Genomic DNA, 19,685 nt, shown 5'->3' on the forward strand with positions numbered 1-19,685 from the left:
CAAAGAAAATTCCTTAATCCATGAAAAGAAATGAACCAAAGGTATATTTCTTGTAAAAGGAGATAACTGGTTTACATACACCAGTCAAAACTATTGATAACATTTTAAGAAACAAACATATATGTCAAAGAATTAGAACTTATATTGCAGTTCTTGAACTTGGAAAATGGAAGTTTTCCTAGCACAGAACTTAAATACAATATGTATGTACAATTCCTAAATTTTGGAGGTCATTACTTAGTTACCTTAAGATAATCAACTTCTTTCCTTGGAAGAACTTCAAGTTGAATGTCTCTTTATAATCTGATATTTAACTTCTTTCTTTCTGATTATTGGAAATTCAAGTCTTTCACAACGAATTTAAAAAAAACACACCTCATTTATATTATATCAAAAGATATATTGTGATCAATTTGATCAACATGTTTGTTGAAGCTAGACAAACCATATTGGGACTGTATGCAGACATGCTAACTCTAGTCTCTATGCCTACAGCTGTATACAATATCTCCCAATTAATTTACAGATATTGGCCATGAACCATTTTTTATCAAAGCTAAAAACTTCTGTAACAAATCCAGATGCCTTACATCATAAATCTTAGATAAATATCCACTCTGACAGAAACCATTGTATTGATGGTGAATGTTTTGTTTTAGACTAACTCTGATAACCAGGTCAATTTGATTTTTTTCATAAAAATGTTAGTAATCTGGTTGATTTGCTTCTCTTATCAATAATTATTTTCCAATACAAACTTTTCAAATAATCTGCTCTTGATGTAATAAACGTCAAGGAAATCAATTTTCCAATTTGTAATTATTCTTGTTTTATTACAAAGCAATTTCTATTAATCACTTTATTTTTACAAACATTCAAATATGGTTGCAGCTTGCTTCAACAAGACAAAAACTTATCTTACAGAACAACCGGCAGTCTATATAATTTTAGAAAACAGATGACTATGCACACTTACTTAATGCCTTTGATGAAACAGGTTTTTTGGTTTGCTTATCAACATCTGCACATGATTTCTCGCATGTTATCAGTGTATTTGCATTTTAATAAAAAGTAAGTTGCACTAGTATACAATAGACAATACAATTTTCCAATACTTTTTAAATACTCAACTAAGCTTAAGTCATGTTGGATTGGGGTTGTTTAAATATCCTGGTTATCCAGTAGCTCACAGGCACTTGTTTCTATCCATGGGAAGATCCACTATCAACGTATATTTACGAGCTCGTAAACATATATTGATAGTGGATCTTCCCATGAGCTCGTAAATATATGTTGATAGTGGATCTTCTCATGGATAGAAACAAGTGCCTGTGCAGTAGCTGCTTGATTTTCAGTGTTTAATCTCACTCAACCGACTTTATAGACCCTAAGTCTAATTGTCCTGAATAATTATGAAATATTTGCTACTGGACATGCACTAGTCAAACAAGTATCACTTTATCAGCCATTCAGAACCATATTAGGGATGCGATATGATTTTATTTGTATATAATTAAGACCTTGCATTGTACATTCAATTAAAGTTTTTCCATATCTTTTCCATTTTGGTGGTAAAGACAAGAATGGACATCTTGCAAAACATACTGTCATTTTGTTTTTGTCTGTTATTTACATTAAATCTTCTTTAGAAGATTAAGATGAAGGAGCATGGGTTTCACATGAATATACCTGTTTTTGTCATCATAATTGTTTTCCTTTGTATTATAATTGCATTGTTTTTATTTGGTTTTAAGGATTACCAATAATATCTAAATATTGAAATTCTTTGATAAAATAAATCAAATTAACTTCATTATTTTTTATATTAAATCCTAAGTCTGAATTTTTACTGAATGAAAACAAGTGCCTAGGCTGGTGTTGTTGACTATACTTGCTTATATCTACGTGTACCAGTATTTTATTTGACCTTTGGTGGATAGTTGTCTTATTGGCAATTATATCACATTTCCTAATTATTTTTATGCCATGTATTACGGTAGTTCTTTTGTGTTCTGTACACATTGCCAAGATGCATAGCAAGCTCTCTGTAAGGACCCACTTTAAAAAGAGGTAAATGTACCAGTGTCTCAAGTCAGATCTTCAGTTTATTGAAAAATTAAAGAGAAAACTTTGCTTTCTCTCCTTTGTCTATCCCTCCATACTCCAGATCAATTACTCCTCCATAACAGAACAACTTTAACAGAGTGTAAATTTCCCAACTCATTCACTTTGCCTATAGTGATGTTTAAGATATCTGCAGCTTAAAATACTGTTACACCTCTGTCCCTGTTATGGGATGAGATAAGGTCTCATTAACATGTGAAACCCACCACATTCTTTAGGTGCCTGTAACAAACCAAAATCCTGTAATCAAGTTGTTGCTGATGGTTGCTTTCTTCCATATTTGTTTTCACTTGTTATATTTAGCATAAATCAGGCCTTTGGTTTTTTTCTTTTGCATTGATTCACATTTTGCCATGGCTTACTATACTATATGTGTTTTGCTTGTAATTGAAGGTCATTTGGTGACCTATAGTTGTTAATATTCTCATCCTTAGGTCTATGATAGTTAATATTCTCATCCTTAGGTCTATGATAGTTAATATTCTCATCCTTAGGTCTATAGTTATCTCATTAGCAATCATACCAGATCTTATTATCAAAAAGGCTGCTGTTAATAAGTCAAATGCCAGTATTCTATGTCTCATCCTCAAAATCAAAAGCTAAACATACTCAGTTCAGATCCTATGAATGTTGTATGCTTGTATAACTACACTGTCTGTTTGATCTTAATCAAGGTCATCACAACAGGAAATTGAACAATTTCTTTAGATTTTCAACTTGTTTCTGATATTTACATTATGTAAAAGATTTGCAATATGTAGGAGTAATTAGCCAATGCACCGACTGATCTGTATGCAACATAATATCAAGTGCAAACATCTTGCAAAGTGTTGGAATTCTTTTTCCAGGCTTGTTAACGTTACAAATTTTAAAAACTACAAGTGTCCACATCGTCTGATGTCAAGACTAACAGGACTAAACAAACTTCGCCATTAAGGACTTTAAACGCAACAGTACTAACTTCAAACTCTGACAAACCAAATGAATTCTTTTAGATTCCCTTTACAAATTCTGAACTTTGATGTCAAAAGAAACGAAATACAAATTTTCTTATTTCAAGTCAAAATTATACTCTAATGTACTAAAATTCAGCCCCCACATCTGCATGTCCAAGAGCAGCAAATCTTTGAAAAGCTAGCCAACCAAAACTAAACAAACCAACAGTTAGTGAACATTATAGACAAAGTCAACAAAAAAATCAAAATGATATTTGCCGTAATAAAGAGTGACAGAAGGAAAGAATGAGAGAAGGACAGACAAGAGAACCACAATTTGTCCCAAAAGTTGTTGGCTAGGGCATATCAGTGATTATACAATACGGATAATTGTCCCGATTTTATATAACCTACTTCTGACTTACCTTGTGCGAATCCTGACATTTTTCAGCGCTGTCAACTATGACTGAGTCACATGTCAGGTCACATGGTCTTTCAATCGTCTGATTTGACTGTCCATCTGCATCAGTTGTATGGTAGACAAAGGTCAAGTTGTTTCCATGAGCAACAGAGGCTTCAATAATGAACTCTGCATCGATAAAGACTGCAAAGACCTTGGCATTTTCTGGTAAAGCAAAGGACTCTGGGATACAAGATGGTCGATTAGCTTCATCTGTTTCTAATACTACTTGGAGGTCCTTTGGTTCTGGTTGTTGAACTGTGACAGTGATTGTTGATACTAAGGTAGATAACTTATTGAAAACACGCACCTCTGTAATAAATAAAATTTTAAAGGTCTTAATGACTGAATTGCATGTGCACAAATTCAGTTTTTAAATTAAACAAAACTTCTGAATTAAGATTTGTTTACCTAAAGATCTGTTAATCAATCATTGTTAGAGAGTTATTTTAGGTTATTCAATAAATTTCTCTGACTCAACAAGACAGGTATTTATTAAAATTCTTTCTGGAATTTCCTGTTTACAGGAAAGTTATACAAAAATCTTGTGGTGTACTATTTCTACCAGACTAATATTTTAATGTTCACACCTTTAACAGAATGCTCAAATTAATAAATATTTTAAAAAGACTTCAGTCAACAACTTTTTTAGATTTCATGTGTCTGTATTAGGAACACTCAAGGTCAAATATTTGAAAGAAGAGGATGTGTAACTACTTCTAATTTAACATGTGTACAATTATAAGAATGAACATTTTAAAAATCTCATAGCTGGTCTAGTGATATTGTGCATGAATTCATGAGTTTGCATGATCAGCTAACTAAGTGCTATTTACCAGTGATTCGAACTTTTTAAAATTAGTATTTCATCCCCTGGTTTTTGTGTTGTTTGTTAAGTGTAAACTTCAGATATTTTTTTTTCTCATTTGCCTGTCTTTTTTTCTCTTTTCTTTAGGCATTGAATTGTCTTTCTTTCCTCCAATTATGACCCTTACCTTTCCTTTTTTAATGCACATAAAATTCAAAGTTATACACACAACAGAATAGGTACCAAATCTAGTGTCTAAAATCCCAATTAAACATTATATATGGAACCATGTACGATATCATAAGAGTTATTTCAACAAATAAACTCATCATAGATATCAAGACTAGATTTTTTGTATATACGCCAGACGCGCGCTTTTCGTCTACAAAAGACTCATCAGTGACGCTCAAATTCAAAAAAGTTTAACAGGCCAACTTAAACTTCATACATGTACAACAATCAGTCTTTTCAAATTAACAAAGATTAAATTATCAATGATTTCAAATTCACAGGTGTTCAAAAATCAAATCAATTGGTTTTTTTTGGTATCAAACAAGGTGAAACATTATGTGTTTATTTTTTTTATGCTTCATGATGGTTCACACATTTAACTTCCTTCTTTTTGTCTTCAGACCAATTAACTTGTCTTCTACAGTCAAAATGTGACATGATAATAACCCAAGTTTTACATCAATTATTATATCTTAATCATCTTGATCATACAAAACAATATAAATGTCTTGAATGTCAAAGAATTTTTTTTTTTAAGTAACTGACAGTACATTATAAAGGGCATTCAATGTCAAATTCATGTTCACTTTTTTCAACTAAAATCCTTACATTTGATTTATAACATACTTTAACATAAATTTAATTGCAAAATGGAAACAACAACAAAATTCAGAAAAACATGAACATATCCGCATTCCGTTTTACTTGATACTTCACACATATCTAAATGGGGGCAGTGAGCATATATTTCCATAAAATACCATAAGATGGCTGATTACTTGCCTCTATGATCAAAGCGTACAGAAACTTTGATTCCTGAGATAACACATGAAGACAATGGTAAAGCTTTGGTCAATGTTTAATGGAAAAGGATCGCAAGACTGGCAATCAACATCATTATGCTTAACCCTTGTAAGATGAAACCATTGACCTTTGTCCTCATGAAAAAGGGAGTGGATTAAAGCTCTACAAATGGCAAAAAATTGGATGCAAATTTGGAACTCTGTAGTGCCAACAACTATCCACTGTTCAGTTATGTTGTATTCTTTACCATGAAAATTTGACCTTGAAAATAATAAGGAACAATCATTTCACTTGTTCCATAGAATTTGAAAGGCTTGAGAAAACATTTGATGTTATTAAGTTTGGTCCTCTCTGGTGCTAACTTACAAAATAACAAAGGAGCAAAGGATCAAGGGAAAACAATACATATTGGAATTTGGAATACAGGTAGTAAGTGTTCGTTTGACTGATCCAATATGTGTTCAAAGGTTACAATTCATTGCTGTGAAGTCGCTTACCAAACATTGAGTTATTCTAAATTAATTTCTTGGTCAATAGCATTGGCAACCAGATGCTCCGCAGGGCGTAGCTTTATACGACCGCAGAGGTTGAACCCTGAACGGTTAGGGCAAGTATGGACACAACATTCAAGCTGGATTCAGCTCTAAATTTGGATTGTGATTAAATAGTTGACACAGCATAGGTTTCTGACACAGAATGAATGTGTTCTAATGAACTTAAAATTTTTGTTTCTCTTAGAGCAATTCACTATGCTGTTGAATATTAATCCTCTCAAAAAAATGTTTGAAGAAATTTTCTTTTTTATTTATGAAATTTCAAATGAGAAAAATTGAACCCAATTTTTTTAATCACATCCCCCTTTCCCTTATTCCAAAACTAATCTCAATTAAAATTTCTAATGGAGTTTGCAACAATAACTACTCATTTAAATACATGTACATCATAAAATATTAAGATGTAAAAAAACTGCTTGTTATCACTGAATGGTAAAGATTATTTTAATTTATCAGTTGGTAGTAAAAAGTGAATATACATTGTATATTGTATATAACAAAGATTTAAGTTGATTCTGGACAAAGAAAGATAACTCCAATTAAACTCCCAAAATCAAACCCAACCTTTCTTTTGTGGTCATAAACCTTGTGTTTAAATTTCATAGATTTCTATTTACTTATACTAACGTTATGGTGCGAAAACCAAGAAAAATGCTTATTTGGGCCCTTTTTTGGCCCCTAATTCCTAAACTGTTGGGACCTAAACTCCCAAAATCAATACCAACCTTCCTTTTGTAGTCATTAACATTGTGTTTAAATTTCATTGATTTCTATTTACTTAAACTAATGTTATTGTGCGAAAACCAAGAATAATGCTTATTTGGGCCCTTTTTTGGCCCCTAATTCCTAAACTGTTGAGACCAAAACTCCCAAAATCAATCCCAACCGTTCTTTTGTGGTCATAAACCTTGTGTCAAAATTTCATAGATTTCTATTAACTTAAACTAAAGTTATAGTGCGAAAACCAAGAAAATGCTTATTTGGGCCCTTTTTGGCCCCTAATTCCTAAAATGTTGGGACCAAAACTCCCAAAATCAATACCAACCTTCCTTTTGTGGTCATAAACCTTGTGTTAAAATTTCATAGATTTCCATTCACTTTTACTAAAGTTAGAGTGCGAAAACTAAAAGTATTCGGACGCCGGACGACGACGACGACGACGCCAACGTGATAGCAATATACGACGAATATTTTTTCAAAATTTGCGGTCGTATAAAAAGGGTGACGAAAATTTTAAGTATATTTTACACATTCAAATTCATAAATTATCAGCAAACTGAAAGTTAGTTTTCTGAAAAATCAGAAAAAGGCTCACACAATACAACTCAATAATGCCAAGCACATGTCCAATTATGAAGTCATTTAAATTCTGTCCAGTAGAAAGTGAGGAAAATGTGTTCGGTGATATTTGTTAAAATGAACAGAGGAACAACCAGACTAACAAGGTGAATCAAAGTTACCTCTTCTATAGTGATGATATAATGATTTTGGAGTGTTTCTCACATAACATTAGTATTTACAATTGTACCTGGATGACCATATGTACACCTAACCACCTGGATCTACATAATTATAGGAGATCCATAAAACTTGTCAAATCTGTCAAACCCTGTACTTAAGTGATCATTTAAAACCAACCACACACACAAGTTCTTGGGATCAATCAATTCCTTTTACAAATACTGTTTTTATCCCATTTCATAGTCCCAACTCTAAAATTATGACATAAAATATAGTTTATTTCTTCTAACTTGATGTTGATACAGAAAGGATTAAAACCATGTTAATCAGCTTGCATTGACAATTTCATATATATATCTAATTAAAAAGTCCTAAATCAGTGCAGCTTTTAATTTATTGAAAAACTTATCAACTCAAATTATCCATGGTGCACCATCTTCTCATGAGCTCTTTTTCAGTACATACTTTGGAAGTTTAAAAATGTCTTTTGACTACTTTTAAATACATGTCATTTGATATTTTAAACTATCAAATTATCAATGCTGACCTCACGTTGAATGCCCATGACCTTTTTGGACACATACCTGTTGGAACTGAAAATAGCCACTCAGTCAAAACTGATGTGTTCAAAAATGACATTCTCAAGTGGAACATTTCAAAATATCACACTGAATCCAAAGAAAGATGTAATTGTGTTTAAAAGAAAATGTAGGTGCAATTAACTAAATAAATGTCTAATTGTCTTCTTTAATTAGCTTATTCTTCCTGAACATGCATGAAATATTTGCCACTGGACATTAAGAAACCAACAATCAATCAATCAATTAATTAGCTTGCATATTAGAGAGCTTCCAGACAAAAATGGATTTTATTTAAGTAAAAGTTATGCAAATATTCTGAAGAAAAAGAAATCAACCATTATAGGCAAATTGAGTGAAAACATCATAACTATTCACTTAGAATTAGTATTGTGATCAACTTGAATCGTCAACAAAAAGTTTTTTTCATACATGAAATTGAAACCTGAAACTAGTACTGTCCCAATGGTCAACCAAATACACAGCAATCATGACAAACTACATGACGACAAATAATCATGTGATCAATATAAAGACAGATCATCTCAATGTTTTAATTAATATGTCAGACAGCTTTATGGTCCAAGAATGATAAATGGGATCATATATCACCAATTATTTTTCCATGTTTATCAAGTCCATAAACAATTACAGGCTAATCTTAGTTTGCAAAGCTAATAAAAAATATCTCTTATCTGAGGTTATGGATTAAGTAAGGAAACTTTCATAAATATTGACCCATAATTTTTCTATTTTTCTGCACAAATGCACCAGCTGCACAAGAAAAAAGATAAGAACACTCATAAATGTTGTTTGCTAGTGTTAAACTTTGTGTATAAAATTTGCCTTTAATTTGAAGTCCCTGATGTTGATCCTATTGAGTCAAAAATCCTCCAAGAATCGAGCGTAGTTTTTAAACACTTTTGACAGCATAATTTTTTTAAAATACCAAATATACTGTTCAACAGAGACTGTCTCCTGTTTAGTAATTTTGATGGTGTAATGCAAATGTTTATATTAAAATGACAATATTTAAACATATAAACCATGCACATCATTCACAGTCAATGAATCACAACTGATGGTGTAGGGCCAATTAACCTCCATTGCAATGTAAAATGCCAATGCTTATAAAACTGCATACCTAATACTATTGAAAGATCATAAGGGGCTGCCTTTAAAATAACCTAAACACAAACTTGTGAATTTTTATGAACCAGGATGAACGGGATCTGCCACTGGGTGGGGCAATATAATCTCCATAGAAATGGGGCCAATGCTAACTAAGCTGCATACCAAATATCATTGACCTACGACTTAAAAGTTTCCTTAAACTGGCCTTATCACAAACTAATACATGTAAACTAAGAAAAAGTTTCAAATTCAATAGACCATGACTGAGAGGAAAGGGTCAAATAATATCCATGGAAATGACTGTTTGGATTAGGAGTTCTACTTTGTTTCATGTAAATGTTTGAGATGAGTCTTCTTGTGGTCGGTTGTACTGTTGGCAATCCTTTTACTCTTGTTATGCATTATATAACTATTCCTGTGCAATCTAATAGTGTCTGGAATGACATTCATCAGGCATGCTTGAAACAAAAGAATTGTGAAGTCAAATTCATGAAATACTTGGATTTTTTTTTTAAATTGTTTTATTTAACATCCAAGATCAACAATTGGCATAAACTACTTTTGATTTACACTTATTTATTTATGGTTTCATTAAAAATGCAGTTCATAAATATCTTATGTACTTTTTGATCAACAGAACTTCATGCATTTGTTTAGATGAATTCTATTTTTCATTAAGCAGAATAAACAGTGGATCTTTTTCTATGGCAATGTACTATTTCAGGAAACTGTAAATCTTTATAAATGTCAGTTTGTACGGAATGACTTCCTTCACAGATATCATATTATTTAATACAATATACAAATACCATGATAGCAAAGGAGATGTGGTGAAAAATGAATGAGGCAGCCACCTAAAAACAAAACTAGGCATCAAGAATAATGATAACATCCATAATGTGTACAGCTATAAATAACCCCTCGTCTACAAAATTTCTTACTTTCTTGCCTTTCTTACATATGGAGATGCCTTTGATGACTAAAATGTTTCTTTGTACTTACCAACAACAATGAGCAAACTGATTTAATATTTCAAATCTTTATGATAAATAATAGAAGATCTTTATTGAGAAAAATTAACTCACAGACAAGTAAGGACCCATTTAGATAACATAAACATTGATGAATAGTGAAAAGGACTTTCAGGACATCAACAATAGTCTTAATGTTGAAACCCACACACATTATCAAGGGTAGACAACTCACTGTGAACAAATAATGCCAGTACATTAGGTTTTTATAGTCAAACGTATACATTTACAAGAATGTGTCCATAGTACATGGATGTCCTACTTGCACTATCATTTTCAGTGTACCATGAAATTAGGGTCAAAACTCTAATTTGACATTAAAATAAGAAAGTTCATATCAAAGGGAACATGTTTACTAAGTTTCAAGGTCATTGGACTTCAACTGCATTGGAAATTGCCTTGACCAAAAATTCTAACCTGAAGTGGGACAAACCGACCTCTAACGGACAGTAAGACGGATGAATGAACAGACAAACAGACACACAGACCGGAATACATCGTGCCCCTAGATGGGGCATAAAAATATTGTGATGTTGAAACAGAAAAAGATAAAGAATCCAAAATCCTGTGATGGATTAATGATTCATATTGTATAAATAGTAAAAGTAAAAAGCATTTTCTCAACTAAATGCACTTTGCCATAAATACTACCTTTATTGGTTTTAAAAATGTAATGCATAAAAGGCTTGAAATAACATTACATGACCACTAATTGCCACGTTCATTATTTTTCCATATAATTATCTGACTAAGAAATTGCGTAGATGCAGTATTACCTTTCAACAATTTCATTACATAATTAACTTCATTATGACAAAGCACAATTTCATATGTTAAACAAAACCAAGCAGAATTTCATATGTTAAACAAAACTTCTCTTCATATGAATTCTAATAAGTCAATATGAATGTAATTTTGCAGACAGTTTCCTTTACAAATAAATATATGTTCTTGCACTACTACTATTATTATACATGTATAATGAAAATGTTATTACTATACTTAATCCAAAGATTTCATACTGTAAAACATAGTATGCTTATTATGCTTATTTGTTTCACATGCTTGATTATTGTACCACAAAATAAATATGTGTTAGCATCTGTAAATTCACCAAGAAAAAATTTTAAATTTTAAAAAAAAAGATCGATGAAATCATCTAATGTTTTTTGCCGTATTTCAAGGAAATATGCACAAATTGCACCAAAAAAAATCCTACCTGTCTGTATTAAAACAAAAGCTTAGTTGTGGAATCCATGATGATACTATCAAGCATACAACTTTTATTTCCTCCGAACAAGTATGTTTAACCCAGTCAATGTTGTTTAACTTGATCATAAACAAACTAAAAACTTGTATACAGTCAGAAATACAAATTAATGATAATGTTTTCTTGTCAAGCATCAATTAATTGCCATCCCTTCCCTAAAGCTAACACTGAGAAAATCTTAGATGTAAGGCCATATGTACAAATTTATTAGTAACAAGTATTTTTCTGTTAAAAAACCTGTCAGCAGTTTTTATTTGTTAATATTCATTGCTTTTTTTTAAAATTTATTTAAGAAACTTGTTAATAAAAATAAGAATAGAATGTGTCATGGGGATACAGATGCTTCGCTTGTGAATATACAAGATTCAATGTACTGATTCAATCAACTTGATTTTTGAACAGTGAAAGTGAGAAAACCTAGCAGCAGGGTCATAACCAGATGATCCGTAGGGCGCAGCTTTATACGACCACAGAGGTCGAACCCTGAACCGTTGGGGCAAGTATATATGGACACAACATTTAAGCTTGATACAGCTCTGAATTTGCATTGTGATTAAATAGTTGACACAACATAGGTTTCTGACACAGAATGAATGTGGTTTAAGAACTTAACCTTAAAAACTTAAAAATTTTAAATTGGACATTTACCTATTATGGTCCAATATCTAAAATCTAAATACATGGTTAGATTCAGCATATCATAGAACCCTAAGAATTCATTTTTTTATGAAATCAAATAATGTTCAATTTTATACCCTTTAGACCTCAATGTGGACCAATTTGATAACTTTATAAAGATATTAAAAATCTATGTACACGTTTAGATTCAGCATATTGAAGAACCCCATATATTCAATTTTTGTTGAAATCAAACAAAGTTTAATTTTAAACCCTGATTTGGACCAACTTTAAAACTGGGCCCATAATCAAAAATCTAAGTCGTGTTTAGATTCAGCATATCGAAGAACCCCAAGAATTCAATTTTTGTTAAAATCAAACTAAGTTTAATTTTGGATCCTTTGGACCTAAATGTATACCAATTTGAAAACAGGACCAAAAATTAAGAATCTAAATACACGGTTAGATTTGGCATATCAAAGGACCCCAATAATTCATTTTTTGATGAAATCAAAGTTTAATTTTTTACCCTTTTGGCCCCTAATTCCTAAACTGTTAGGACCAAAACTCCCAAAATCAATCCTAACCTTTCTTTTGTGGTCATAAACCTTGTGTTAAAATTTCATAGATTTCTATTTACTTATACGAACGTTATTGTGCAAAATCCAAAAAAAAATGCTTATTTGGGACCTTTTTTAGGCCCCGAATTCCTAAACTGTTGGGACCAAAACTTCCAAAATCAATCCTAACCTTCCTTTTGTGGTCATAAACCTTGTGTTAAAATTTCATAGATTTCTATTTACTTATACTAAAGTTATTGTGCAAAAACAAAAAAAAATACTTATTTGGGACCTTTTTTAGGCCCCCAATTCCTAAACTGTTGGAGCCAAAACTCCCAAAATCAATCCCCACCTTCCTTTTGTGGTCATAAACCTTATGTTCAAATTTCATAGATTTCTGTTTACTTATACTAAGGTTATTGAGCGAAAACCAAGAAAAATGCTTATTTGGGCCCTTTTTGGCCCCTTATTCCTAAACTGTTGGGACCAAAACTCCCAAAATAATCCCAACCTTCCTTTTATGGTCATAAACCTTGTGTTTAAATTTCATAGATTTCTATTTACTTATACTAAAGTTATAGTGCGAAAACCAAATGTTTTCGGATGATGACAATGACGCCAACGTCATACCAATATACGACCAAAATATTTTCCATTTTTGCTGTTGTATAAAAAGTACTATTATGCTCTCGCATGTTTTTTTACCTAGTTTACATATGACATTGGTAAAACAGATTGAAGAGAAGACACCTTTCTGTTAAACACATATTTCAAGAGATTGATTCTATTTTCTCATTGGTTAGTATATTTGCATGAAGAAAATGTCTGCCCTAGAATACTTATAGATTATCGTTGATCATCTTGACGAGATTGATTTTCTCGCTTGAGCCAGTATGGCGAAAGTGAGAAAAGCAATTCAGTTGAGATGACCATTGATAATCTGTTTATCGCTATTTTACCTATGACGACATTGTCAAATTCATGTCAATTTCATTGACAACACCATGTGCCCCCTTAGTTTCTAGCGATAATTTTTCTTATCACTTGACTCGGATGAGAAAGGAAATTTTCAGTCAGCAAGATCAAAGTAAAATTTTGTAAAATAGCGATAAAGTAAAATATTGTATGCAAATTTATAAATGTCCTTTGCACAATCTACTGCGGCAAATATTTTATACACAATGACATTCAGGACACAATAAAATCCAGAGGTCAATTATGTAGCATCTACGAAGTAGGTTGACTGGGGTCGATTGCTGGAAATTTGGACTGCTTCTGGTAAGTGATGGTATGCTGCACTTAGTGAAAACAAGAACTTGGACCAGCATATAAAGTAAATGATTGAGTTTATTTTTTTCTCAGAAGAGGCTTTCTTTTATAAGGATCATTAGTAAAGCAATCAAGGACCATAGCTCATGGTCAGCAAATTTAAAATGGTCAACACCAATCCAGCCCACCATTTGTTAATGTATTACAAGGAAGTGACAAAAAGTATCATTTTCCTATCATTAAGGACCATAACTCCTAAACAAAACTGACAATATACAATATCAAAACTGACCACATTTTATACTAGAGAAACAACATATTTTAAAATTTTCAAAAGAATTGGGTTGGATGCATGGTTCTCAAACTACTGTATCAAGACTTGAACCTAATGAAAATGTGGTATGATTGCCAATGAAACATCTCTCCAACAGAGACCAAATGACGTAAAACTTGACAACTTTTTTAGTCTTTTTTTTTTTTTTTGAAGTTTCTATTAAAATCCATAATAACAAACAAAGAAAATATCTTTGTGCGTTGTCATTCGGCAAACAATTTTTTCCAATATTGGCCTTGATCTAGCCAGGATGTGAGGTCATCCATATTGCCAATGTAAGTACCTTTGAGTCAGGTAAAGCCAACTTTACATAGAAAACATCAAAAGGATGTGAAATTAACATAAACCTTTGTCAGACATTCTAAAACACTCAAGGCATTATGTTTGATATCAGTATAAATGTGTAATCATCCTTTTATATATAAAATATCAGCTAAAACTGAACATGAAATTTACTGTTTTAACTTTTTCAAAGACTAAACATAGGACAAATAATGACTTAACGTGTGGTTACCTTTCTCCAGTTGCTTCTTTCATGTGTATAAACCTTTTTTGTTATCATAAAGATATGAAATTAAGGTTTGATATCGGGACATTGAGCAATAGATTCAAATACAAAATTGGCGGACATCTTAGACAATGTCATCAAGGCTTGACCAAATTTGGTTGAAAATAAAAGTATGATACCAATGAATTGTGTATTATCTTGAACTCTTTACCATCATCAAGTTGTAAAGCTGTGGGTCACTAAGGTAGTGAAAGTTTTTCTCAACCTTGGTCATGAAAGGATGGACAGAAAAACAAACATGTCACTTGCACAAATGAGTACAAATGAAACTCACATACTGCAAGAGTGTAAAAGAGGGGCAAAAAATACTAGAGTGACAGTCAAACTCGTAGATCGAAAATAAACTGACAACGCCATGGCTAAAAAAGAAAAAGACAAACAGACAAAAATAGAACACAATACACAACATAGAAAACTAAAGACTAAGTAACACGAACCCCACCAAAAACTGGGGTTGATGTCAGGTGCTCTAGAAGGGTAGGCAGATCCTGCTCTACATGTTTAACTCATAAAGTAACTGCCCAGCCCACAGTATTTATAAGTAAATACATCATACTTTGTCCTGGTAACTGCATCTTTCTTTAATAATGAGAGCTAGATAACCGAAATATCATGTATCAGATCAAATCTAACTTTTCTCATCATAAATTAGACCAAAAATCATGACATTCAAGAAATTATAAATTAAATTAAGACACATTTCCTTTTCTGATAATTATTTTTTATTCAGATTTTCAGATTATTATACAGGCAATAAAAAAGTACTTACTTTAACCCCTGATTTGTTAGTAACATATCATCCAATTAATCAATTAGCCCAAGTGACTTCTTATTCCATGTAAAATATATATGTACATCAAATTACCTACCTCAAACAAACTCATAAATCATGTCTGTACAATAAATACAAATATATACTCAATGTCAAAAGGGTTTACCCTACACGACCTTTTACCTCCAAATAGTCTGTTAATATTGTCAATGCAGATGAACTGATAAAAATTATTTTTTTCATACGAAATATTTAAATCTTTTCAAAATAGGTGAAAGGTCAAACATGACAGCCTGTCACTGATAATTGAATGTTAATTACTAATGCATAACTGTTAAATCAGCATAATTTATGTTAACTTGATAGAAATTATATTTTTCTCTCAGGTTTTTGTGCATTTTCTTGACTTCAAATAAATAATATTCTTATCATATATAAGGCTTTTGTGACTATAAGGTATGTCCCGTATTCTTTTGTGGCTTGTATTTGGTAAATGTCTAACACAAGCTCATAAACCTTAATTTAAAATCAAATATAAAATGAATAATTAAAAGTTTTAAATGCAAATAAAATCATAAATAGTATTGTTCTTATAAAAAAAAATTGTTATGCCACATAACAACTTTGTACATTATGCCTTGTGATTATTTTTAGTTGTAAATTTCCTGTCAAATATCTATATATATGTATAAGTAACATGCACTTTTCTCTACACCACAAACATTACATCATATGACAAAGGATGTAACCACATGTTATTAACTATAAATACTTAATGTATTTATTTTGACTAAATTCAGACATGAATTTTGGTAGAAACCTGTGCCAACTTCAGACTATAAATTATGGCCTAATGTATCCATTGCCATCTGTTACAAACCAATCATGAACCTATTCCACTGTCAGTCAAAACCATTATAATTTACACACAATCAGGGTTTTAATTTACAGTTTACCATGTAAATTATGGATCTTCAAACTTAAAAACAAAGTTACATGTATATTCTTAGCGGTAGGTAAAGAGTGATTTTGGTGCAATATGTCTGCAATTTTCATTGTATGTGTTTTATGCTTCAAGCTCTTTGTTTATTCAGTATCTTTTTTCTTACTATTTATTTCCATAAATATACTCTCCCTCCTTTTACAACTCTCCTCCAAGGAGGTTAAAATACTCTTATTTGAGTCACAATTTCCAAGTCCAGATGTAGTTCACAAATATTTTGTCTCAATAAAACGCAAAAACTCAAAAAAAATAATGATTTAAGGTCAATAACTCCTACAAAGAGTGATTCACTGGTTACAGTCCTTTTGATATCTTTGTTAATATGTTGTATTGCTGATCATAATTGCTTTAACAAATTTTTAGAGATAATATGGGTTTTTGTCACAAAATCAATGTGGTCAAAGATCTAACAAATCTATTGCACAAAACTGTGCAATTGAAGATTTCTTCTTGAAATTTTGAAAAACTGCTCTCAAGAGCCTGTGTCACTCACCTTGGTCTATGTGCATATTAACAACAGACACAGATAAATTCATGACAAATGGTGTTTTGGTGATGGTAATGTGTTTGTAGATCTTTCTTTACAGAACATTCTTGTTGCTACAATTGGCCCAGTAATTACAGTGGAAAATATTTCCTAAAAATTTACAAAAATTAACAAAAATTTATGAAAATTGTTAACAATTGTCTATAAAGGGCAATAACTCCTTAAGGGGTCAATTGACAACTTTGGTCATGTTGACTTATTTGTAGATCTGATTTTGCTGAACATTATTGCTGTTTATAGTTTATCTCTATCTATAATAATATTCAAGATAATAGCTCAAAAACGGTATAATTTCCTTAAAATTGCCAAATCCAGGGCAGCAAACCAACAACAGGTTGTCCGATTCATCTGAAAATTTCAGGGCAGATAGATCTCGACTTTCTTTTGTAGTATATATTGAACCTTGTAGATTAATTTCAGAGAGATCCATACACTTAAACACAAGTTATTGTCATGATTGTTTGGAAACTAGAAACATGCTTTTTTTTTACCCTTTTTAGGCCCCTGAGTAAATTCCTACATATTTTGGTCAATTAACCCAAAACTTAGTCCCAGCCTTCCATTTGTTTTTTGGTACGTTGTGGTATAATTTAAGAGAGATCCATACAATTACACACAAGTTATTGTCAGGAAACTAAAAAAATGGATGACGCAGACGACAACATCATACCATTATACGATCCCAAAATGTTTTTGGGGTCGTATAAAAATTGTCATACAAGAGCGGTAACTTCAATAAGGAATCATTTGATAATTTTGAAGAAAATGGGAGTTAAAGTAGATCTAAACATTCTATTACAAAAATAAGAAGATGTGGTACGATTGCCAATGAGACAACTCTCCACCAGAGACCAAACGACTTAGAAGTTAACAACTATAGGTGGACATACAGTCTTCAACAATAAGCATTATTGCCGTTGTAATATCTTAAATTTAACTACATTCAACATCGAGCAGAAGCTTGCACTATGCTTAAAAGTGAAAGATCCACTTAGCTCTGGAATAAGATGGCTTAAATCACTTATAAGATGTCATATCATGTTATGAAGCATAGACCCATCCCAATCTTAGACCCTGAATGACAGCATCTGCTAGTAGGCATACAAATAACATACGTCTTTCTTCTCACAGGAAATTTTCATGTGGGGAAAGCCCTTACATCACAAAATGACTTAGGAATTATAAGAATGTAAGGTTATTATGCAATCTTCACACTTTTAACTTGCCCATAGCATAACATATGGAAATTCATTACATCAGATATGCAAACTTCGACCATATCATAAGGAAAACAAAATGTTTTGACAAACTAACATGACCTTGTGAAGGGCATAAAATTACTGATAATTAATCTTGATAATTTCAAAAATAATATAAAAATATAGAAAATTATGTTAACTTTGATGTGGAAAACCAGATTCTTATTTTTATACCATGTCAATTGTATCTTACAGTAAAAACTCCTTTGAATCTTATTAAACATGCGATTTCGTGTAACCCTAGACATAAACATTAAAGTTCAGGAAATTGATCTGTCATTTCACGCCTATCTAAAATTCATTGATTTCTTTATCAAACATTAATTGAGAAAGTGTACCTCCATTTACAAGCTTGTTTATCTCTATTTGACAATGTCCACAAATTTCACAGGAAAGTGACCTGACTTGTCAATAAAGCTTGATTTCTCAATTAACTCCTAAACTGATTGATCTAAACAACCATAAATTTCCTGTAGTCATAGAGAGGCCTCCATGAATAAAGGGGTCCCTACAACTTTTGTTTTAGAATAAACTGCAATATTTTGTGACAAAACCACATTGTACTCAAAACTATAAGATTATTAAGAGAGCTACAGCTACTAGAGCTAATTAAAAAACTTTCATTGAGAAAGCTGATAGGTTTACAAGCCCTTCATAAAAAAATGGTCCCTCTGAAGCTCAATGCATATTTTTCTGATTATCAAACTCATCAGAGATTTTTGATGCGTGAAAACTATCATACAAACTTGAAGAGGATCTGATAAGAAATGAAGGTGTTATCCCAGCAACAAGAATAATTATCAGATATTTTTACAAAAGTCCCTAAGGAATTCTCCATTTTTATTTTTTTCTTATCATCAAACTCATCTGATGTTTAGGCCTGTATAACATTTCAAACACATTTGGAGCAGATCTTGGAAAATTAAGATCATACCCTTGGACAAGAATTAGGATAGAATATGGAATATTTTACAAATCCCCTTAATTCAACAATTTTTCCATTGGTAAAGGGGCATAACTCTATATGCAGTGGTACTGATATGGTGCTAGAAATTAGTGAAATTGACTGAATGGATTTATTTTTTGACAAATGGAAATTTTGGAGAACTTAACTGAAAACTTTTAAAATTAGACATTGCCTTTATGCTTACAAACTTACATCTTCGCTAGCCAAGGGTTACGATCCACTTCCGTTCTCGTCGCCCTTGGTGGATTAAGCCAACATTTGTGAAAACAATGTTGCGCCATCTATTGAAAGATTAAAGTCACGCCCATTCCGAATACATTATTCTTGACCAGTGGTATCACTTGAACTCTTCAATTTGGAGGTAAAAACATGGTGGCGTCTAGATTCTTCACACTTGG

At 31.6% G+C, this 19,685-nt stretch overlaps 1 protein-coding gene across 1 annotated transcript in view; it reads right to left on the bottom strand.

Annotated features, from left to right (window-relative positions):
* The window catches only part of LOC139511735 (polycystin-1-like protein 1), a gene marked incomplete in the record, with an annotated part of 223,869 nt that overhangs the window by 160,838 nt on the left and 43,346 nt on the right, over window positions 1-19,685 (bottom strand). Inside the window, 1 exon segment of the mRNA XM_071298777.1 lies at window positions 3,485-3,831. Within this exon segment, the coding sequence (XP_071154878.1) occupies window positions 3,485-3,831 (347 nt within the window).

This window comes from Mytilus edulis, chromosome 2 (assembly GCF_963676685.1).
Source record: "Mytilus edulis chromosome 2, xbMytEdul2.2, whole genome shotgun sequence".
Taxonomy (NCBI): Eukaryota; Metazoa; Mollusca; class Bivalvia; order Mytilida; family Mytilidae; genus Mytilus; species Mytilus edulis.